Source organism: Simochromis diagramma, unplaced genomic scaffold (genome assembly GCF_900408965.1).
Source record: "Simochromis diagramma unplaced genomic scaffold, fSimDia1.1 OVJJ01000603.1, whole genome shotgun sequence".
NCBI classification, from domain to species: domain Eukaryota; kingdom Metazoa; phylum Chordata; class Actinopteri; order Cichliformes; family Cichlidae; genus Simochromis; species Simochromis diagramma.
In genome coordinates, this window is record NW_024387414.1 from 25,830,849 (window position 1) to 25,852,313 (window position 21,465).

A 21,465-nucleotide genomic window follows, 5' to 3' on the forward strand; every position below is an offset into this window, starting at 1 on the left:
TCTGACAGGGTGTAAATAAAAAATAACAGAGTATCTATACTGACCGTTCTACTTTAAAAATGATAGGGTCTCATAATAAATGCCAACTGTACATTTTTGAATGTCTCAGAGTTTGTTTTGGAGCACAGACGCAACATAAAAACAGACACATATTTGTTTATTCAAGGACATGGTTTAAAAATACAATAAAGAGAACATCTTCAGAGCAATTCAGCTCTGCAATGTATTCCTAAGTGTAATGGGAAATTCAAATATAACATTAAAGAAAGCAATCAGGAATTTTTAACAACAGCACCAAACAACAACAAAAAAATCAAACAAGAAAACAGTAACTCAAATGAGGCAATAAGACCAAAAAAAAAAAATCCATATTAACAAATTCATTGAAAAGACTAAAGACAGCAGTCTGTTACACCTATCCGATTATCTAACAGCTGTGCACAACAATAATAGAATAATATGCATTTGTTCTAATTTGACCCACCAGATGATAAATTATGTATATATGACTGTTTACTATATATTATATTTGGACAAATAATTAATTAGAAATGTAAAAAAGCAAAACAAACATTCAAAATTAAATAAATAAAATATGAATTTAAAAAAATGCTGTAAATGCAAACAGTAATTGTAATTAGGATGACCTTGTTGTTGTTTTCGGTCTTTTCATGGGATTTGCTGAAAATATGAAAAATGCAGACTACTACCACACCGATTCATTAAGGTAAATAAGGAGGGGAGACTTACTGTGTAAATTCCCAGCTACGCTCAGATTATCAGGAGAAGCAGACAGAATTTTATTGACCTATCACAGAACGATTTGGATTTCTAACATGAGCGCAGATTCAACCGCCATAGCAACGCTACCTCTCCCTCTCCATGCCTAATTACTGCTTTCAGTTTATGCCGTTTCATTGCAAATGGAGCAATCTATTGAGAACTCCCCAAATTGAAGCCCCCATAGTGAGACTGGTTTAATACAGACAATGCAGAGTGGAGTGAATGAGAGCTCATTGTACATATCAAACAAACCTGGTTTAATGCATTTATGTAAGTGTGTTTTAGCTGTTTTGTTTGTATTTTTTAAAGGGGGTGGGGGTTGGGGGGAAGTGGGGGGTGGGGGGGGGGGTTTACATGCATTTGTTCATGCAGAGCAGCAGCTCCAGGCGCAGAGCGATGCGTGTGTGCCATCCCAGAGGGAGGATGCGAATGTAGCGAGCAACGATGGGCGGCCGCAGAAGGTTCTGCACAGACGAGGACCGGTCAGAGTTCCCATAAAACACCTGAGGAAAGACAGAAAGGCAAGATTAAGGTATAGATTAGTTAAAACCGGCCATTGCATTAAAGCTACTATTTCTAGAACCACATGGTAGTTGACTTGCAAACAGTTAACATTCAGTTGGTTTTCAATGACTGATTAACAGTTTAAATCACTTCTAAAATATGACTTCTCATGACGTCAGTATCAGGCAAATATAAAATGCCTAATGTTTCATGCAAAGAGGCATGGACAAAGAATTATGTAGCCTCATTCTTAGCCTAATCAAAAAGAAACCTCCGGTGTCTGAGTATGAAGGGCATTACATAAAAACAATTTCAATAAAGAGAATAATAAATGGCTCAAAAAATAAATTTAAAAACCATTGAATACATAGAAAAAATATATTTAAAAAATGTTGGCAGCAATTAAATTCGCTGACATAAAAGTCTTTTGAATTAGGTTACTGTTATATTGATTTCTCTGTTTATTTGTGTTCCATTTAATTTAGTATTTTATTTATATGCAGCTGTCAAATACTGCATAAATACATAAAAAAAAAAAGCTGAAAAAATAAAAGGAACTGGAGGTCAATTAATACAGACTCCTTATTTTTTTATATTATATTTTCATATATTTCATGTCATATTATTTATTAATTTAGGCACTTTCAGGCCTCCATACTTGAAGTGTTGAACATTATTCAGTGTATCCAAAGTGCACTTAACTGACCCTGTTGTTTCCAGTCTGGTCTTTGTAATAGATCCAGTTGAGCTTCTCATCTGTTCTGTACTGAACACTGTACTTGGTAATCCACTCATCGGCATCACAGCGGCCCTGAGTGAGAATCCCTGACACCACCGTCACTTCCCTTAAGTCAATCTGCAGCCACTGACTGCTGTCCTGGAACTTAGACAGCCAGGCGCAGCTGGAGGAGAAAGAAAAACATTTAATATCAGCACTGATTTATACAACAAATATCATAGTTGGTCACGACAGTTTAGCACAACGCAGGACAGAGAAATTTACTGCTGTTTTTACAATATCTTCTCTAAAGATAAAATCCTGTTGTTTTGTGTTCTGAGGAAACTGACAGTTTTTAACATACGATATGATGTTTTGTTTTCGGAAAGAGAGAAAATGAAAGAAAGGATTCAACTTAATGCTTAAAAATTACAATATTTAGCATTTTTTAAAAGTCCTACTAGATTCTGTATGTTTTTTTCCCCATTTTGTCTCATCTATATGGTTTTTTAAGCAAGAGCATTTTGGTGTGTTTAAGTAACAAAATACACATAAGGAGTGTGTTTACTACACTTTTCCTCACAGATGATAAGAGTCATGATCTTTTTTTAAAAGAGACACAACAGTTGGCTGTGTGGTGCTGGCCTATATATATATACCTACCCAAAGCCCTGGCTGTTGAGTCGCGCCTTACTCGGTACCCATGAGGAGAACCAGCCAGTGTACTGGTCCTGGTTGGAGCAGGTAATCTGTTCTTGACTCACTGATCCAGCCTCAAAGCCAAGAGGTCTGTGGTAGGGACACTCTGCAAAGGAGATCGGAGACAACTTAATATGAGCACTCTTAGTTTCAGGTAATATGTCTTCTTTCGCTGAAAGTCCTCGTGGCCATGAGATTTTAATATCGTCACCCTGAGAGAAGAGAATACAAACGGCTAGCTTAAGCCAAGCAGTGCATCACAAAAATATATATATATATATATATATATATATAAAAAGACCATCAAACCACTAAGCCTCTCCTTAATTCTCCATTTCGGCATCCTTTCCTCTCTCCTAACCCCTGCAGATTCCCATAATCACACCCTCTCGCTCCCATGGCCCCCACTGTTAGGAGCCTCTGTGTGACCCATATCCCATCCTAAAATCCTGCAGTTTAATTCTCCGTGGTGAGAGATCAGTGATGTCCATTAGGGCAGCAGACGGACAGATGGCCATGTTCTGCTCTCCGTGGCTTTGGCTCCGTGTTGTTCTCTCGCTTCCTTTAAAATCACACGAGAGCCACTCCTTTACTTGGTAAATAAAGCCTTTAAATATGTGAATGAGAGAGAGAGACAGTGGTACATGAGTGAGAAAAACATCAGCTGTGGACACATGGAACAGAAACTGTAGTAGAAGTAGCCTGCTGCTCTTTTGTTTACTACTGGCTTAAGCCTATCTGGCACAGGGTTGCATCCTGTCTAATCCCAGTATTACAACACACCCGGCAGAAGCGTCTGTGTGAGTCAGGAGATAAGTGTTTACATAACAGTAATGCAAATGCCTCTGTAGTCCTCCCTAATGTGTTTCCTGACTAAAACAACACATATTCAGATGGCTGAATCAACAGGCAAACTGCGAGGTGAGACTCCGTGGATTGAGGAACTCTGCGAACCCTGACGCAGAGCGGGCAGGAAAGTCTTTCTCACTCATCAGTTCTCATCCACGTAGCGGTAATTGCTGGTTTCTGTAATTGTGAGATCAGCATGGTCTATTATGAGCCCCGTAATCTCCGAATCATGCTCTAATATAATGATAGTCGGCAGAACTTCTTCCTCCTATCTGTTTCTGGTTGCCATGTGATTTGCGGCTCAGCTCAAACACACTGATTCACTCGTTTGTCAGCTCCTCTCCTCATCGAGTCAGACGTGATTCAGATCTGATCTTTAGCTCTCAGGCTCAAGTGAGGCTGTCAGAAGACCTTTTTTGTAGTTTCTTTGTAGGAGGTCCAAAAAAATAGGAAAACAAAACAGGTTTACAGATTTCACTGGGATTTAGTTTAAAAGCTAAATCCCAGGCTAAGTTGGCAAAGTGAGAGAGCGTTCAGTTTGAGGATGAATATGGTACGATTGAAAACTCAAGATCAGCTATTATTGGGCGCTGCAGTGAGATTATTTTTTGAGTGTTTCTGACAAACATCCAAATGCAGGTTTCCCGTTACTGAAACGGGAATTCTGGAGGACTGTGCAGTGTTATCACAGGTAGCTTCTGTTTCTTCACATGTCCCCCCCCCTCTTCTTCCCTTTCTCCAAGGATGTCCAGTGAAGCATGTCCATCCACCCTGCGGCGTCAAATCTGGAGCCTAATGCACTCATTGCATGAACACGAACTATAGACACACAATTGTGCACACACTGAAACTGTCCATCTACTTGTATCAGCAGTGATAATCGTTTGAGCAATTTTCAAGCAAGAGTCCCAGAAAATTAAAGCGTTCAGCTCCTCAAATATGAAGATTTGCAGTCTTACTTTGTCTTCAGTTGAATTGGCTTCAATTCTCTGACTGTGCAGCAGATTAATCAGTAATAAAAATCACTGTTAAGTACAGACCTTTCAGTTTTGAGCAGGTTAAACAACAGTTAATTCATGTCTATCTAACACACCCTTCCCTTCTCCTTTTAAGAACTATTATCACTTTAGTGGTGCAATTGTAGATCAGCAAAAGTCACGTAATAAATCTCATTAGTAAATAAGTCTTGACACAGGGGGTTAAAGCACACTGATGTTATGAATAAATTAAGTAGTGATTGAGATTTAAGCTACTTATATGATTCATGTCCACTCAGAGTGACGTTTAATGGCTCTCACCCGGCATGCAGTCCACTCCTCGCACCAAAGATGAGCCAGACCCAATGGAGTAAACCTCCGTCTGCGATTCGCCTCCATCACAATCACATTTGCAGGACTTGTTAGTCCACGCCCCAGGGTTCTTATACAGACACACATAAACAACGTTTATCAGCTGAAAATTGACATAGAGCTCATTTACAAATGATAAAAGGAGAATAATTTAACATAATAACTCTGGTCTGGCTGTTGTCTGTGTTTTGCTGTTGATGTTGTTTTTCTTTCTTTTTCTTTACAAGCAAATCCTGACACTGTGACAGTTAAATCATCTGTGACATTTTGCTGGGTTGCTGAGATTTTTCATACCTCCTGAGCATAAATACTGATGAACACTGTTCAGCCAGATGGACAGGAGGGAAAAAAAGCCAGTTGATGAGGCACAGAAGAAGAAGAAAAAAACAGGACTGTTAGGGCATCATAGTCACCCTTTCTGGATACTAAAATCTGTGAATCAATCTGTTAGTTTAACCACATTAAGAAAAGGTAAATAAACACAACACACACTGGTAATAAAATATAATATCAGTGCAACTGTAAGAGTGAAACTGTACCGTTTGTTCCCAGGAGAAGGAGGCCCAGCAGGAAATGTTGTATGATGAGAGCCATCTTCCAACCCGCTCCAAACCAGACCAGACTGACCATAGACTGAGCATTCAAGCTAGTAGTGATAGGAAGGCTGGATTACAATAATCCACGGGACACTAATGGCCTTATCTAATGCCATCCTTATCTAACAAAGCCCCTCCTACAGCTATTCACCCATCACCATTAATGCCATCATACCTGGAAAATCTCCATGCGGTCACAGAGGTCAAAAAATCCTGCATTAAAAAAAAAGAAGACACCAGCGCACCCAATTGCCACACTAGAGTTGTGTGTGTGTGTACAAGAGTGAAAGCAAGAGAGATGGATGCTGGTGGTGGCTGATGCTGGGCCTAGTGATCCATATGATTGGACAGAAGGACCTGCAGTTGGATGTCATCCTCAAATGTTTGCAGTTCTCTTCTATACTATCACGTTAGGTTTGAAGGAAGGAATGAAGGAACCTGGTTTTTAATACTTGATTCTTTGCTGTGATGTAACTAGAGTGACATAAAATTGTATCGTATTTATTGTTTAATTTTATTTTTATTTAAAAAATGTTTAAAAAAAATAAAAAATCAAATTTAAATTAAGAAAATTAAAAAAAAAAAAGAATTCGATTAAGAGTCTAAGTACATAGATGATATTACTATTTCACAAATGTATCAATGTACTATTGTTTAATCATAAACCATTTTTCTGTAGGCAAAAGTCTCTCATAAACATACTCTGTTTTATTAAAAATGAATGCATGAATTGTATATGTTGCTTATAGATCTATTTTATTTCACGTTATTTAGTTATTTTGTTTTTGAGGGGATTTGAAATGCTGCAGGTGACAGGCACGTGGATAATTATCATCAGAAGCAGCTTTTAAAAACAAAATAAGCGAGTGTCCTGTTCCTGTGTTTGTTTGAGCGTGGCATTTCTCCCTCCTCCCACTGAGGGTTTTAAAGCCAGGTGGGTAAAAATAATTAAGCCTAATCAAGCAAAGCTGTTTCCAATTTGTGCTGATTAGAGCACGAGTTTCACTCCCTGCGCGCCCTTTTGCTTTCACCAGTGGCCTTATAAAAGAGATTCTGCATGTTTCACTAGGTGATTTTGCTTCATGACAATTTTTTTTCCCCTTCTAGGAACTTGACACAGCAAACATGAAGGCGGCTATTCATGCAACGCGTAGGATCCCTCCATGCACCAAAAAGAGGATTCATGCTTACTCCACTCTCATCTACAGAGCTCATAAAGAGGTCAGAATGCACACTGTAATTATCTGGCCTGTACATGTTCCTATGTGATGAGGGACTGGTTTCACATGCACTTTCTTGGTATTCGTCTTCTGCAGGTTAGTCCTGTTGGACTGAGAAGTCCTGGGTTTCTGACCAGGAGGCATGGTGTCCCCAGACCGATCCTGCTCAGGCTTGTAGGCTTAGAGGCTTCTCGGCTGTCCAAGTCAAACAGGTTGAAAGTCATCACTCGGCGAGAGCTCAGTGCTGCTGTTGCACACGTACAACGGAGGATTCATGCAAGAGCCGCTGCATGAAGATATAGACTTTAAAACAAAATTTTATTTTTATTATTAAAGGGTTTATTTTAATCTTTGCCTCTTTATTAAAGTAAAAGTATTAGGTAATTAACCCTAACAGCTGGTAGATGAAAGACTAGGACTGACAGAAAGTGTGTATGCTCAGATTTATGGTTGGAAATGTAGTATGTCAGGGGTGGGCAACTCCAGGCCTCGAGGGCCGGTGTCCTGCAGGTTTTAGGTGTGTCCTTGAGCCAACACAGCTGATTCAAATGGCTAAATGACCTCAACATGTCCTGAAGTTCTCCAGAGGCCTGGTAATGAATGCATCATTTGATTCAGGTGTGTTGACCCAGGGTGATATCTAAAACCTGCAGGACACCGGCCCTCGAGGCCTGGACTACCTCACCCTGTGGTATGTGGCGAGATCACTATAACACTATCAGTGTTAACGGGCTTCAGGATCACTGACTACAAAAACAAAATGATACTGTTTTGTATGAACATCCTCACACTGAAGTGGCTTAGAAACCCTGAAGTAGGTTTTTACAGCTGCTTTCTCAGCCCAATCTGAAGTGTCAGGAGAGGCTGGATGATTCAACAATATGGTTCAAACATCAGTAAACTTAAAGGGAAAAATCCATCCTTTGAAATGGCGAAGTCATGACCTTAACCCTGGGGAAATGCTTTGGCATGACCTTAAGTGCAAGTGTGTCTTGGTGGGAGGATTTTTCCAGGCTGCCCCCAAATAAAGGCTCTCTTGTCATAACTAGGATGAAAACCAGACTATTTTGAGTAAATGTATGTTTGTTTTCAGGAGGACAGAAGTTAGAATACAGTTTTCTTATCATACTTGGTTAACAAGCTAATTAAACTGCATCTGAAAACTTAAAACGCTGTCAAAGGAAAAACGAGACTTCCCAGTCGTCAAACACCGGCCCCTCCCGGGTTGAGGTTTCACTCCACCTGATGCCTCCGCCTCTTCTGTGAGCTCTCCTCCTGCACCAGTAGCTCCTGTTGCATGTAGAGCTGCTCCGGAAACGCTCCAGAGTCCTCATATCGACCTGTTTTTACGCTCGAATCGATTTCATAAGCTGTTAAGGGAATATAGAACGCAACCGTATTTTATTATTATTGGTATGAATGAACTGCATGACCCTGTCGCGCGGATAAGAGCTACAGGTAGGTTTGAACTGATGATTTTTGCCAAACAAACACCTCGTTGGAATACGATGCTGTCCTAAAAGGTAACGCGCAGTAAGACAATGAGCAGCGTTTTTATTTTATTTTGGTATGATTTGACTCGATTAACTAGCAATATAATTCTTACTGTCGCTTTTTTTTGTATTGTTTTATTTTTGTAAGTTGAAGCCAATCCTGCACTGTTTGAATACATTGAAGGCAACGTGATAATCGAGTACTGCTTTAACGATGTGTCTCTATAAAGGGAGCACGTTCTCATATCAATCAGTGTCATGTCACCAAATGCCACCAAACAGCTTTGGAAGAAGCGGCTAATGTGAGCCCTTCTGGACCCTCTCTGTTAGCCATCATGGGATGTGGCACCTCTGTCGCCACAGAAAAGCAAGGGGAAACACTGGAGCAGGGTAAGCATGTGTAGATGGTTTAATGCTGGAGTACACCGGATTATTGGGATATTAATTCCCCCCCCCCCCAAAAAAAAAAAATCTATATATCTATATAGATAGAGATAGATATAGATATATATACTGTCCCCAGAGAGATTTGTTCCTCCTGTGAAAGGTGGGAAAAACCCACATGCAAAGACGTCACACACACAAAACACCCCATAGGGGTTAAACACTAATTGGAAAGCAAAGCTCATGTGATGTTAAACAGCATATTTATTCGTGCTGTGTAATACTGCAAATTTTGGTATAGATCCGATACTAAGTAAATACACTGCCAATGTTACCAATACTAATACTTTTAACTTATAAAGAGCTTATGTAGGGAAAAGCAGCGACTTAGCAAATGATTAACATAATTCAGTGAGCTACATACTGAACAAAGAAGATTAAAGCAAAGTATCGATCCCATCATGCTTGTACCAATACCGATACCAGTGATAATATCGATTTTTTTTATTTTTATGGATCCACCCACCTCTACTGTTTCTGGGCCCTTACAGAGACTTTTATTTCCCCTTACTCGAGTACAGGATAGTGTAATAAATGATTACACATCAGGCACATACAGTTGCCCCTTATTAAAAATGACTGCAGTCAGTTCACCTAAATTGCAGGGTGTACTCTAGTTGTTACTGAGTGCTTGTGTTTATGCAAAGGCATTTTGTAATGCTAGTACTGCTACTACTATGCTTTAGTAAGTTGCTAACCTGTTCTGCTGCAGCAAGGTGATGATAGCTATTTTTTTGCTGCAGTAAATGTGCCTCTGATTTTGACAGATGATCCTTTCCCTCCTTTGCAGTCTGTCTTTTCTTCTCTTTAATGAGTGCTGCTGCTCCCAGAAGCTTGTTTAATTTGCTTAGTTTTCCCAATCCCACTGTTGCACACGACCTCCCTTGTGTCTTGTTATTTCTCATACCGTGTGTGTGTGTGTGTCTGTATATGCTCATTTGCACACAGTTTTATTCAATTACACGTTTCACGTTTTCTCGCTGAATTGTAGTTTTCCCTTCATGCAGATGAACCAGTTAAGACTCCCAGCCCGGCTCTGAGTAAGACCCCGCTCATCCTTAACTGCCAGGCTTTTACTTATGTGGCATCTGTGTTTGTGTGCTTGTCTGTCTGCATTTTTACATTTTGCAAGAGTAACGGAGGATTCCTGTGGCCTGTGGAGTTCTGTAGAACTAAAAAGAAAACATTGGGTAAATAACAGCTAAAGAGTCATAGGCATCTGAGGTATGAGTTGTTGAAGCAGTAGTATGGTTTCATGCTATGAGTGAGCGCTACAAATGGGATGTTTGCTTTGAGTGTGCTGGTGGAGATGTATGCAGAGGTCAGAAGGAGCTTCACTTTCTCTTTGTGGATCTAGAGAGGGACTGTATGAGGAAGTAAGGAGAGGCAGAGAAGTATGTTAGGGTGGTGTAGGAAGGACAGTGAGATGTGGAGTAGGAGTGGAACAAGGGTTCAAGGTAGGGGTAGGATTATATCATGGTCAGCTCTGAGCCCCTTTTTGTTCGAAGCGGTGATGGAATTGCTGAGAGATGAAGCTCAGGCAGGAGTCTGCATACACTATGATGTTCACTGACATTATGATCTGTAATGAGAGGAGGGAGCAGGTGGAGCCTGGAGCAATGGAGGCATGCACTGGAGAGAAGAGGAGGGGAAGTAGGTAGAAGCAAGACAATACGTGTGTGAATGAGAGGAAGAAAGGTGTAACAGTGAAGCTGCAAGGAGTAGAGGTAGTAAAGACGCACAAGTTTAAACATTTGAGCCAGTTCAGCCATGCAAAGCAATGGACAGCGCACAATGTCAGGAGTGATTTGTGGCCTGCTATGATGTATGGTTTGGAGACGGTGGTGCTGACAAAATGACAGGAGGTGGAACTGGACATGGCAAAATTGAAGATGCTGAAATTTTTATTAAGAGTGACAAGATTAGAAATGAGTACATCAGAGGGACAGCTCAGGTTGAGTAGAGACAAGGTTAGAGGTGAGGATGAGATAGTTCAGACATGTTCATAGGAGGGATGGTGGATATATTGGATAAAGTTGAGTATGGAGTTGCCAGGCAGTAGGAAAGAGGAAGACCACAGAAGGGTCATGTATGTAGTGAAGGAGGACATCCAGAGGGTTGGTGTGACGGAGGACGATGCTAGGGATGGGGTGAGATGGAGACAGCTAACAAAGACGTTTTCATTTTCATCTGTTTTCATCTTTGTTTGCTACTACATACACTCACTGGGCACTTTATTAGGTACGCCTTTTGCCCTCAGAACTGCCTTAGTTCTTCATGCCATAGATTTAACAAGGTGCTGGAAACATTGCTCAGAGATTTGATCCATACTGAGATGATAGCATCACACAGTACCTGCAGATTCATCTGCTACACATCCATGATGTGACATTTCTGTTCCACCACATCCCAAGGGAGCTGGGATTTGAGCATTGTGGTATGGTGCGCTGTCTTCCTGGAAGCAGCCATCACAAGGGTACAAATTTTAGCCCTACAATTTGAATTTCTGCATGTAGCATGTTGCTATCAAACAATTTTTGTGATCCTTGAATTGTAGCCTCAGTTTCCTGTTCCTAACTGACAGGAATGCCACCTGTAGCCCGTCTATTTCAGAGATGCTCTTCTCCATACTTCGATTGTAACCAGTGGTTATTTGAGTTACTGTTGCCATCCTATCAGCTCAAAGCAGTCTGGCCATTGTCCTCTGAGCTCTGGCATCACCCAGAGATCAGCAGTTTCTTAAATACTCAAACCAGCCCGTCTGTCACCAACAACCATACCATGTTACTTACATCACCTTTCTTCTCTATTCTGATGCTCAGTTTGAACTTCATCAGGTCATCTTGACCTAAATGCACTAAGTTGCTGCTATTTGATTGGTTGATTAGATATTTGTGTCAATGAGCAGTTGAACAGGTGTGCCTAATAGAGTGACTGGTATTTTCTCACATGCTTAGCCTGTAAATAAAAAAATACAACATTTTGTTGCAGCTATGAAGGCAGCTGTTTTGATCCAGCGATGGTACCGGCGCTACATGGCCCGTCTTGAGATGAGACGCAGGTACACTTGGAATATTTTTCAGTCTATTGAATACGCCGGGGAACAAGACCAGCTGCAGGTGTCTCTCACTACAGGCATCTATTTTGCAAATTTCAGAAGTATCATAAAGCTTAAACATGCGTTTCTTTTTGGTTTTTCAGCTCTCTAGTTTCTTCACTTTCATGCTGGACAACTTCACTCAGCTGAATGGGAATGGGCCAGGTTAGGGGAGAGAATTCTCATATCTACAGCGTAAAAGGGTGTATTATTATTATTATTATCATTATTATCATTATTATTATTATTATTATTATTTTGCATGTCTAAAACTTAGATTTTTGCCTATAATATTTGGAACTGCTGAAGTAATGTTTGCTTCCTTTTGAAATAAAATATAATTTCCTAGTCCTGCTATGTAGAGAGGATCTCACTGGGTTTTAATGTATGCAGAAACGACAAACTTATCACACTGTAGCAGCTAAATAAATGTGCCTAATTTTAAGAAACATTCGTTTTCTTATCAGTTGGTGTTTAATGATTGTTCTTTTTAACTTTTCCAACACCCCCATTGTTTAAATTAACACCATTTTGTTTGTTATGCCACTGTACTTCAGATATTTTGATCTAGACGAGGAAACCCATTGCGTATACCCTGTTGCTTAGCAACTACTGTGAATGTGGAGGCCAATGTGTCGGTGTGGTGCACTGAAACAGCTGTGGCTTAAGTGTGTATTGACCCGCTCTTCCAGCTCAAAAGCATAATGTTTCATTGACAAGCTAATCCTCAGGGAAACCCTTTTTTTGCTCATCATCTCCTGAACATCCTCTTCATGGGTTTTACGTTAAGTCTACATAAGGGATGCAAAGAGGCCAGAGGCTGTCTCTGTTTACTACGTACAGGATCTGTGTTTTTATATTTGTTTGTCAGGGACACTATAGAGGAAATATCACAATAGGAGAGGGACATGGGCCTCTGGGTAGACATCTGTCCCAGCACTGCTTGTTTGCATAATTTAAAGGCTATTGGGATTTGTTCTTATATTTGAAACTTCAGTGAGGTCTCAAATATGAGAAGAATATTTAGTATATCCTATATTACCTGTATATGAGATTATAGTATAGCACCTGTATATGAGATTTTTGTAGTTTAAGACTACAAGAGAGAGGGGGGAAAAGCAACAATACACTCCCAGTACAGACAAAATAGAAATTGTTGATGATAAGCTTATCATTGATTAAGTCAGAAAAAGAAGAGCTGTGTGGTGGGTGGGTTGCAAAGCAGCTTGCAGATGTGCTGCACCTATAGTCGTGTTAAAGCAGGTTAAAAAGCGCCACCTAGAAAACATTTTGCACTGGGGTGCTTAGAAGGGCATCAGCTAAGCCATCATCTCTCGTGAGCTGGCATTAACAACAGTGGATTTACCAGGATTGATAGCTGAGGTTTTTTAAGCTGTTATATAATTTTTTCATATAACCAAATATTGTGCATTCCTGTTTTGGATTTAAAGGATGTAAAGGTGAGGATAGAGGAAAAGGTACAAGATATATACCATTTACTCATTTTTTTTCTTGACAAAGATAAGATTTCATGTTTGTGGACATCTAGCTTTCATTTTAAATAAATTATATGATATGTAAATTGCGTTTCAGACTTGATCTCCCAGCTGCTGGATCCAGTGGTGGACCCATGGTTAGACAGAGAAACCTGCTACAACCTGATCCATGTTCCAGAGTCCTACACCGGACCTAGACTATCATTTCCTCTCTCCGTCGCTGATACAAATGTGCTCCTGAGTGCGTTTAAGGATCAGCAGGTACCAAATATGAGCCTTTCACTTTGTCTCTTAAACATCTGATTGTCTGGTGGTTTAGATTTGGAGTGCTCACTGCTTTTTTCCACACAGACTCTCCATGCCAGATATGTTCTCCAGCTGCTGTATGAGACCAAAAAGCTCCTCAAACAGATGCCAAACATAGTCCACTTGTCGACATCCTACTACAAAGAGATCACTATATGTGGTGGGTCTCAGTGTCTCTTGTTAATTTAAGGTTCAAAATTTTCAGGACCATAAAAAAAAATTAAAAATATATATATTTTAATCTCATTGTAGCATATGCTACACTGCACAGACCAAATAAATGATCTCTGTAGTTTTTAAATGAGAGATGGTGCCTTGTGGTTGTTTAAAAACAGTTGATTGTATCTTACTGGCAGCTTCCCAAGAAAGGTAAGTCCTACTTATTTGCACACTGATCAGCCACTTGACTCCTCTTGCAAAGCTTTCCTCCTCCTACCTTTGCATGTCATTAAACTCAAGAATACTTGAGTAACAAAAATGAAAAAACACACACTCATAAGGCTGAGGTGGAGCAATCCTTATGATTAGGGAGTTTTAGTCCGTTTCTGTAAACCCATAAAGCAACAGGACTTCAGTTTCTTGATTGCAGTGACTTTTTTCTTTTGGTACAGGTGATCTGCACGGGCGACTTGATGACTTACTACTTATATTTTATAAGGTAAGGCTGCCCGTACAACAGCTTTCTTAGGCATCATTTGTGCATCATCTACCTCATAGCAATATCAGATTTCATGTAGATTTTTTATAAATAAAAGACTGAACCCTCTGCAGTTAAATCCTAAGCAGTCACTATATGTAATTTTTATTTTTTAATAAATTCTTCTGCCCGTCAGAGAGCAAAGAACAACTAACTGACACGCATCAGTCATTTTTTAGACTGTAGGGTCATTGCAGGGGGGTTTTCTATGACAACAAACCTCAGATGGTTAAATAAGTAAAAGCTGAAGGTCTGACTGTTTTCATGTTTTGGTTTTTCTCAGAATGGCCTTCCCTCTGCAGAGACACTGTACGTGTTTAATGGGGACTTTGTGGACCGTGGAAAAAAGTCAGTTGAAGTGGTTATCCTGCTGTTTGCCTTCCTTTTGCTTTACCCAGACTACATGCACCTGAACCGAGGAAACCATGAAGACCACATAATGAACCTCAGGCAAGTTTAGAAAAGGGTGAAGTGAAAAATATTTACCTGTCTAGGTTCACCACGAACACGAGGAGAATAGAGTATCAGGGTTTAAAGGTTTGTGGTTTTCTTTTTTCAGATACGGGTTCACAAAGGAAGTCATGCAGAAGTACAAGGTAAAGTCCAAATACATGCCGTCAGTCTGATTTTATGTCCACAACTCAGTAAGCACTTTGCAGCTTGGTGACTGTCACAGCTGATTGTTATTTTAAATTACTGTTCTCGCCTGTTTGCAGACTCATGGCCGTGAGATCCTTCAGCTGTTTCAGGATGTTTTCAGCCTCCTGCCCATCGCAACAGTTATAGACGGAAAGATTCTGATCGTTCACGGAGGGATTTCAGACCAGACTGACTTAGACTTCCTGAGCTCCATAGAGAGACACAAGGTCAGCGGAATCAATCAGCTTTGGCCACCAGGGGTCAGAAAAAACAACTTTTTACATGCTGACACACTCATACCCACCACACAACAATGTAGCTGTGTGCAGCGTGGAAAAAAGTGGTTTGTAGTTTTATCCGGCAACAGGAGTCAGATTCCTGAGACGCATATCGAGACATGTTGTAGAGTTGGTTCAGCAGCTTCTCGGTAACAGCTGCAAGGCTCAGTTATTGACAAGTTATTAGAGTAGCTTCTTTCTAGGTCTGCTACTGTGTGAATAGGGGTTAAAATGGGATTTGGCAGGTGGGGAGACCCTAAGGTTGGGTGTCGGAGTGCGGTGTGGGGAAAGGCATCACTTTCCCTACTTCTCAGTAGGGGTGGCTGTGGCTCAGGTGGTGAAATGGGACTTTTACACACTGGAAAGGTTGCGGATCGATCCCGGACTCCTCCGGTCTGTGTGCCAAAGCATCCTTAAGCAAGATGCTAAACCCTGAGTAGTGTGATTCTGTGTGTGATGTGTATGTTAGATATCAGTCACATAAGCTCTAGTTAAACTTTATTTGTATGCTACCTATAATCAGCTGGCCTCTGCTGCTGTTCCAATATTCACTGCTCCATGTGGATTTAGCCAACTGAATTCATTCAGATCTAAGCAGATGTTTGTGAGCTGGTTGGCTGATTTCCTTGATGCTTGGTGTCCTTGATGAAACCAAACACTGAAAACAAAAGCAAAGTGTGCTTTGCAGTCCAACATACAGCATCATTGTGAAGTTCACCTGTTTGTGTGTTTGTTAAACTGTTTGAAAAGTTGCATTTGAAATTCCCTGCATGATTACTCTGTTTATGCTCACTCCTCCTCTATAGCGCTGATTAGATTCTGAATTAGGCCATCATGAACAAACTTTATTCACATCTGCACCTTGAACACATCACAGAGATGAGAGGTAAAACAGGTTGTGTTGATGGTGCAAGCAGACACATTTAATTGCTCATTAATCTAAAGTGCCTCAGTGCCTTTCCAGACACTTCCAGCCCACTTTAACCCCAGTTTGTGGGCTTTTATTATGGTATCAATCTGCATTCAAGATTGCTACTCCAAGTCCGATTAATGGACTCCTGCTTGATTAAAAAAACAAAATATTTAGCCTGACAAATTTTGAAGGTTTCTGTGACATTGCAGTGTTTCACGGTAGGATTAGCTGAATAATGAAGCAGCAAACCGGAGGCCAGGTTTCCAGCAGAAGGGTTAAAAAAGTAGGAAATTCATGCACAGGGATTAAGAGAAACAAATTGTGAGGGTTCACCTTATTTTGCAGGACCCATACAGAGTAGTTTGACTTTGCTTCACTGTTTGATGCTCAGGTGACGTTCACGAAGTTTCAGTTTCACAGAGCTTTTCTTCTGGCGTGTCTCAGACAAATGCTAAAAGATGTTTAAATGCTTCTAATATGGCAACCTTCAACACTCTGTCCTGTACCTATGCTATTTTATTGTTTTATTATTATTTGTTTTTATTTTGAATGATGGACTCTTGGTTTTGAAAGAAAATGACACAAAAATAAAATTGTATTTGAATAAATTATTGCATTTATTCTCTTAAAATGCAGAAAGCACAGAGCATGAATGGTCATCACAGGTATTTCAGAGAATGCTTTAATATGTATGAAAGTTATCATTAAGGTAGATTTTATTGATTTATTTGTTTATTTTTTACATTAAAATACTCCTTTAGTACTTGCTAAGCACTGCACTAAAGATGTGTATATACCTTTTTTTCCACCCTTTTTTTATGTTACTTTTCTGTCTTCACGTTTTGCTGTTTGTCAGCATGTTGTTTCCACCTCACTGCTACCTCCCATTCCTTCCTCTTATAGGTGAAATCAGCCCTGAGATTTCCCAGGTGCAGTTTGGAGCACCTGGACATCAGTCAGTCCTGCAGACAGACCAAAAGAACGAGATCCACAGACAGCTCTCGTCCCAGCAGCAGTCGCAGTCAAAACAAGAACCAAAGGACACCCAACACGAGGTGTGACCGCAGCCCACAGACACTTACATGTGTTTTTATGTAGTAAGGTCCGTGTGCAGTTAGCTCCTGTTAACAGCTACAGGGCCTCGTTTGTTTTTTCTCTAGGAAGAAGCGATGCAGGCTCAGCAGACAAGACAGCGCCGCCTCCACCTCTTCCTCCTCCTCGTCTTCCTCGTCATCCTCTTCACTCTGCTCTCCTCGAACCCCATCCTGCCTCTCCCCGCATGCTTTTCCATCTTCTCCTTGCATGCCTTACTCTGTTAACGTCCTCCAAGTGCCTTTCCTGGACTCCCTGTCCTCCGTTCCCCTCCCGTCACCTTCGCAGCATGAGCAGGAATGGAAGCAGGTGAGAGGAGCAGAGAACACATTGACACTGTTTAATAATCCACTCATTTGATCAGCTTCTTCTTTGTCTTGGTCAACACTTTTATCTGCTTTACTCTGGAGCAGATAGTGGATATATTGTGGAGTGACCCTAAAATCCAAGATGGCTGCAGTCCCAACACCTTTAGAGGTGGAGGCTGCTACTTTGGCCCTGATGTCACCCAGAGACTACTGCTCCAACACGGACTCCAGCTGCTCATCCGCTCACATGAGTGCAAACAAGAAGGATACGAGTTCTGTCACAATGGAAAGGTACACAAGGTGCAATCATTTCATTTAAATGTGTCACTAACACTTTAAAATACGGCCAAGACTAAGGGCTTAATTCCCCTGTAATTAAATGGAATTTCACTGTAATTACAATTACAGTTAAGTGTAGGTACCCTCGGGTCAGAGGATAATAAGTAATATTTTTACACAAATTAAAGAAATAATTATACTCTAAGCAAATATAAGTACTCTTTAAATAATTATAATGAATGTCTAAGTAATTTTAAATAGCGCATGAGGAACTTTAAACTTTGTATAACGTAAGGTATTTTATATTAAAGAAGCAATAATTACAATGTAATTACATTTAAGTAGTGCATAAGTAATTTTAGTAGTGCCTAAATTCTAGATATAGTACAGGAAAGGAGATATAAATTACACCGTATGTCATTTTAAGTACTTCTAAAGTAATGTTGTACTGCATCATTTCTTTAATTTTGCTGAAAAACAAACAATATTTTCCCATCTTACATTGTACAATTTAGGGGAACCAGCCGTGTTATGGAGTGGCTTAACTCTGGCTCCATCATAAGGTCACATAGGCCTGAGAGTTTTCCTTGTAAGTCGTTAAGGCGGAACAGTCATTTCATTTATATTGGAAAAGTAAAAGGACAGTTGAATAATAAAACATTCATCATGAGCATCAACATTATGAATACTGAGTAAAGATGTAACAAGACGAGATTAATCCACTTCATAATACCGCCAACACCATGAAAAATACAACATATTTACAATGTAAGATGAGGAGATATTGTTTGTTTTTCAGATAAATTTCACAGTACTTAAATTTGCTTACAGTATAGTAATTTCCTCTGAAGCACTGACTTGTTACCTCTTATTCTAGTGTGCCTACCTTTAGGTATTTGTAGGTAAATATAATTACATTATAATTTCAAATAAAATACATTGAAATTCCAATAAATTAAAAAAGAAATTCTGAAAAATTCTAAAAAATTTTGTTCACTGTCTAAAAGTTTTGCCTTGTTGAGTCTATTTCCATATTGTAGGTGATCACCATCTTCTCTGCGTCCAATTATTATGAGGAGGGAAGCAACCGAGGAGCCTATGTCAAACTGGGGCGAGAGCTGGTGCCCCGCTTCTACCAGTACCAAGTCAGCCGGACTACTCGCAAACTTACTCTGACACAGAGGTAACACGGGTGTCTGGTGTGTCTGTGTACTGTGGGGGCGATGAAGCAATGCTCAGAGTAGTAGCACTGAAACTAATCATGACAAAATCTTGTGCATAATTTTATAATTCTATTAAATGTGTAAGAAAGGTTGGTCTAGGTTAACGTTTGTGTCTGCAGAGTGCGAGCCGCTGAGGGCTCTGCTCTCAGAGCCTTAAAGGAGAAGCTGTTCGCTCACCGCTCCGAGCTGATGGCCGGCTTCCAGCAGTACGACCAGAATAACACAGGTGCTCTCTTCTCACTCCATTTTCTTATAAATGTCATGTTTTAATATTCAGGTTTGATTCCCAGGCTGACATGGAGAGTTTTTACATTTGCACACGCCTTGCTTCAGGTCGTGTGTCGGTCTGCGAGTGGGCTCTGGTTCTGGAGTCTGTACTGAGACTGGACCTGCCGTGGAGGACGCTTCGTCCACACTTAGCCCGTCTGGCACCAGATGGCAGCCTGGAGTATCAGTCCTGCTTCGAGGATATGGGACCAGGCATTCCTCTGCCGCAGGTCAGAAACAAAGGGGTACAAAAGAAACACGTACATTCGCTCGAGAAATGACCTTAAAGGGAAAAGGAGATGAAGGAAAACCCTTAAAGGTCACTGTTTTCATCTGAAGTTATATGCTTAATATAAACATCCCTTTGTCTTATTATACAAACATCCAGTCACAAACATCCAGATTATCGAAAGGCTCTTCACAGCATTTTTTTTTACATAGCAGTTCTTTCTCATTTGCACTTTTAAAACGAGTCCATTTTACTCCTGATCCTGTTCTTTTGTCTACAATGTCGAACTTGTATCTGCGAGGAGGGATTTTGCCCCTAGTGGTAGAGTTACTTCTAGCTTCGCAGTACATATTCCCAGCGCTGCTGCTGTTAAACACAGCTGGAAGGACTCCTGTTTTTTATCTTTCAGGTCACTCCAAATTTGGCTGAAACTCTGTTCAGATACAGGACAGACATTGAGATAATATTCAACATCATAGACAAAGATCATTCAGGTAAATAAAAAGCAAAAAATCTTTTTCGAGATAATGTTTCAAATAAGCCAAAACTGACTTGTACGTGAGTGATGTTTGTTTTAACCTGTAGGTCTGATTTCCATTGAGGAGTTTCGTCAAACTTGGCGTCTTTTTAGCGCTCACTTGGGAGTTGCCATCGACGACAGTGCCATTGATGACCTGGCCCGGAGTATTGACTTTAATAAGGATGGCAGTATAGACTTCACTGAGTTCCTAGAGGCATTTAGAGTGGTACACAAACTGGACAGCAAAGATCAGCAACTGCATGAAAAGATGGATGGAGAGAAGAGGACAGGCTGAATACTAAACTGTGGAAGTACCAATGTAGGATACTGTAGGATATAACAAAGGACAGCATATACATCTCAGAATACTTGAAGACAATACCACTGGAAGTGATTAGGTCATGATTCATTAGCAGATTTCTCAATTGTGGTGTGTGGGTTAGGGTTAGGGGTATGGCTCTGGGAATGCCGATATCTAAGGCTGATTTAAATAAAGTGATATATCCCTAATTTTATTATGTCTTTTATTGCACCACCAGCTTTTTAGAGGGGCTGACTGTGGAGAAAAAAAATGTCTTAACAACTGCTGGCTCTAGTAAAATGAATATTTCAAAGAACAGCACAATAGAGTTAAAAAACCTTTACAGTGAGCTGATTTAAAAAAAAAATCAGCTACAAAATCAGAAGAAGCTCTTGAGGCGTTGTGTACTTCAGGCACTGTTTGATTTACTTTTATTCATTTTCTTCCACAGAAATTAAATTGAAAAATATGCTGCGATTGAAAACGATTGTACAGCTGTACCTAATAAAGTTGACTGAATGTAGGTTTACAAGTATTGGTGTAAAAGATGCTTCTTTTTTTTTTTTACTTAACAAAATAAAAATAATATTTGTGTGTGAGTGTGGACAGGTGTCTAAGACAGAGTGTATGTTCAACTCTGTTTGGCTCATAGCTGATAGAAAGTTCAGGTGTTGAACTTTAATCCCCGTGCTCAAGAAATACATTTAGAAAGAGGAAGAAGTCCCTGGGATTTTCAAAGTAAAACACGCCCACTGAATGCACTATGGAAAAATGTCTGAACCTTTTTGTGCTGATTGTCACATCAATTTAAAATTTCTCTAAAGTACCTCAGTGCTTTGGAGAGAGGCACATTTACATTCCAGGTCTCCAAAGAACAAAAACAAAATACACAAGAAGCTGAAAGATGTGTTTTGTTATATTAAATAATTATTGTTGAAAGTAAAACTCACTAAAATGTTTTCAGAATTTGCAAATTGATGATGATCATTCATCTCATGAATCACAATACACTGTTCTTCCCCCACACAAGGTTCTCTTATAAGTTAAAGATCTTGTTATTGGCATTATTGGCTGTTTTTATGTGGTGTGGTATCAATACTAAATTTTTCAGTAACACACAACACTAATTAGAAAGTCTTGATGGTCACTCTAGAGCAGGCCTCAG

General features: G+C 40.0%; 2 protein-coding genes and 1 long non-coding RNA gene across 9 annotated transcripts; 2 read left to right on the forward strand and 1 right to left on the reverse strand.

The window, feature by feature from the left end:
- Nucleotides 1-8: 8 nt before the first annotated feature.
- rs1a (retinoschisin 1a) lies at nt 9-5,882 on the reverse strand. The gene is made up of 7 exons (XM_040011359.1): nt 5,674-5,882; nt 5,442-5,548; nt 5,197-5,222; nt 4,852-4,972; nt 2,669-2,810; nt 1,994-2,189; nt 9-1,286 (listed from the first exon to the last, which is right to left on the reverse strand). Exons 1-7 carry the CDS (start codon nt 5,715-5,717, stop codon nt 1,134-1,136), a joined length of 789 nt encoding a protein of 262 aa, XP_039867293.1. The 5' UTR covers nt 5,718-5,882; the 3' UTR covers nt 9-1,133.
- A 635-nt stretch (nt 5,883-6,517) lies between these two features.
- LOC120721506 lies at nt 6,518-7,066 on the forward strand. The gene is made up of 2 exons (XR_005693177.1): nt 6,518-6,719; nt 6,815-7,066. It is a non-coding gene; the product is annotated as an uncharacterized LOC120721506 (long non-coding RNA).
- A 328-nt stretch (nt 7,067-7,394) lies between these two features.
- On the forward strand, nt 7,395-20,488 carry ppef1 (protein phosphatase, EF-hand calcium binding domain 1). Of its 7 annotated transcripts, none has more exons than XM_040011843.1 (19): nt 7,395-8,176; nt 8,494-8,601; nt 9,663-9,695; nt 11,647-11,774; nt 11,857-11,917; nt 13,346-13,509; nt 13,600-13,714; nt 14,166-14,212; nt 14,535-14,701; nt 14,811-14,847; nt 14,968-15,117; nt 16,985-17,136; nt 17,242-17,482; nt 17,587-17,772; nt 18,801-18,943; nt 19,103-19,209; nt 19,317-19,480; nt 19,889-19,973; nt 20,065-20,488. In XM_040011843.1, the coding sequence occupies exons 1-19, from the start codon at nt 8,134-8,136 to the stop codon at nt 20,292-20,294; spliced, it is 2,361 nt and encodes a 786-aa protein (XP_039867777.1). In that variant the 5' UTR covers nt 7,395-8,133; the 3' UTR covers nt 20,295-20,488. The 7 variants fall into 7 exon arrangements, with proteins under 7 accessions (XP_039867777.1, XP_039867779.1, XP_039867778.1 ...); XM_040011845.1 differs by having other exon boundaries at nt 7,396-8,176; nt 8,442-8,601; XM_040011844.1 differs by lacking the exon at nt 9,663-9,695 and having other exon boundaries at nt 7,396-8,176.
- The last annotated feature ends 977 nt before the right edge of the window (nt 20,489-21,465 follow it).